Raw genomic sequence first — 2132 nt, forward strand, 5'->3', positions numbered from 1 at the left:
TTTGAAAGAGGAGTGAAAGAAGCATCTATGTCCACTGTGAGCGACCATCTTTGAACAGAGGCGGTGGCTTACGACACCAACTCTCTGCCATCTATAATCCAGTTTTGAGATCCCTCCCCAGACGCCTTAACGCCCACTCACATCCTGGGCCATCTGATCTCAGGAAATCACATGATAAGGTGGGGCCAGGTTTCACAATGAGCTCACCCGAAACCTTGGCTGATTGGGACCCACACCCGTGTGATTAGGTAAAGGATCAATCATCTTGGGGACACTCCCACAGGCTTAATTCTGGGACTCTCCACCATTTGCTCTTATAACTGAAGAAGCTTCTTGGATGAGAGGTGAAACGTCTTCATGGAAACCTAAAGAAGCCCAGACGCTTTTCTTTGCAAGCTCCTCAAACTACGATGACCTGGATGACCGAGAACCTTCACAGACACTTTGCGTGTTTCAGATTTGCTTCTCTGAGCATTGACTTTCCCGCTGCGGCGTAGCGGCACTGCATCCTCGAGGACTCTGACGCACTGCTCCTCACAGCCATCCGTCTCTGAGGGTGGCGTGCTCAGGTTCTAACTATTGGGTAGTGGCTGTGTGACCGCATTTGCTCAGCATTCTGGGAAACTCACGGTGTGCTCCTGTGAATCGCGCTGCAAATTGATAAACACGCCGCCATTTCCTCCTGAAAATAAAGGATCGAACCTGAGATCAGACACACACACCTGCAGGCGGGCGTCGCTCAGCCCTCATTACCCAGAAGGCACCAGGGAACTGCTCCCCTCCTTTACAGAGGGGGGATTCTGGGAAAGAGCCTGATTGTCTCCCTCTGTCTCTCACACACACACACTGTCACGTTAGCCTGATTTGTTCTCTCACCCCTCCCTCCCTGTTTACCTCGTTGGTTGTCGTGGTGACAGTGTGATTAGCTCTGCAGTAATTAGCTGTTAATGAGGAGAGGGGGAGGGGGCGGAGCCTCTAATGAGATTTTAATATCAGCTGCTTTTGTTCTGTTTGTGTTTCTGTTTAATTAATGAGGCAATTTAATCCTGTGTGTGTGTGTGTGTGTGTGTGTAGGTGAAGTGTTGTAAGTACTGGCCTGATGACACGGAGATCTACGGCGACATGAAGGTGACGCTGATCGAGACTCAGCTGCTTTCTGAGTACGTGATCCGGACCTTTGCTGTAGAGAAGGTAACACACACACACACATACGCACACACACAATCCTTCGTTATGTCCAAAAACCTCTGTGTACACACACCTCTACAGTTCAGTTCAGCTCCATCAGTGCAGCTGTTCTCCAGCTGTTACAATAAAGTTGAACATGCACATGAACAAAGGATCTACACGAGGTGTAGGCCGCCGTGACCTCAGCTCGCTGACACTGACACAGCACAGAGTTGTCTTCAGTTGTTTCCTTTCAGAGGAACTCTGACCCCACCTTACCTCAGGGACGTGGGTGGAGGAGTGAGGTAAATTTGTTGATTCCAGGTCAGAGGTCAGTCGTGTTTTTATATTGGAGAATTTTGTGGATAATGTTGATGTAATCTACAAGAAAGCGAATCTTATCAGGACGTGAGTGTAAGCATGTTGGACAGAGTGTCAGAGTCTGGTATGGTAACCTGACAGGAACAAACTGAACGGGAATATTACACCTGCTGGAAAAATCCACAACAAACGTCATCACGTGATCTGCGTCATCGCACCGTCTAAAGGGAAGCTCGTTCTAAACTACAGTCGTCAGGACGACGTTAGACCTGCGTCCACCTAGCAACAACCCGTGTCAGGGACCATAGCATCACCAGTGTGCTGAGCAAACAGAATCACAATCGTGTTTATTGGCCATGTATATGTGCAGACACATACAAGGAATTTGGTTCCGGTAGATGGTGACTCACAAGCACAGCAATGTAAATCACACACACACACACACACACGTGTCTATATATACATTACACATGCATACACATACATACACAAAGCTGTGTAAACCAACTATAAATAACCAATCCAAACTTATATACATAAACTACAGGATGACAGAAATGAAATGGGGTTGAGTGAATACTACAGAATGTACATAAGTTGCAGCTGCAGTCTGGCAGTGGGAGCAGTGTGACAGGTCAACTGTT

At 47.7% G+C, this 2132-nt stretch overlaps 1 protein-coding gene across 1 annotated transcript in view; it reads left to right on the forward strand.

Annotated features, from left to right (window-relative positions):
- The window catches only part of LOC102197453 (receptor-type tyrosine-protein phosphatase mu-like), a 116467-nt gene that overhangs the window by 91484 nt on the left and 22851 nt on the right, over positions 1-2132 (forward strand). The window contains exon 21 of the mRNA XM_013915412.1: positions 1075-1191. Within this exon, the coding sequence (XP_013770866.1) occupies positions 1075-1191 (117 nt within the window). The remainder of the gene's footprint in view (positions 1-1074; positions 1192-2132) is intronic.

This window comes from Pundamilia nyererei, unplaced genomic scaffold (assembly GCF_000239375.1).
Source record: "Pundamilia nyererei isolate P.nyererei 1_Seehausen unplaced genomic scaffold, PunNye1.0 scaffold00299, whole genome shotgun sequence".
NCBI classification, from domain to species: domain Eukaryota; kingdom Metazoa; phylum Chordata; class Actinopteri; order Cichliformes; family Cichlidae; genus Pundamilia; species Pundamilia nyererei.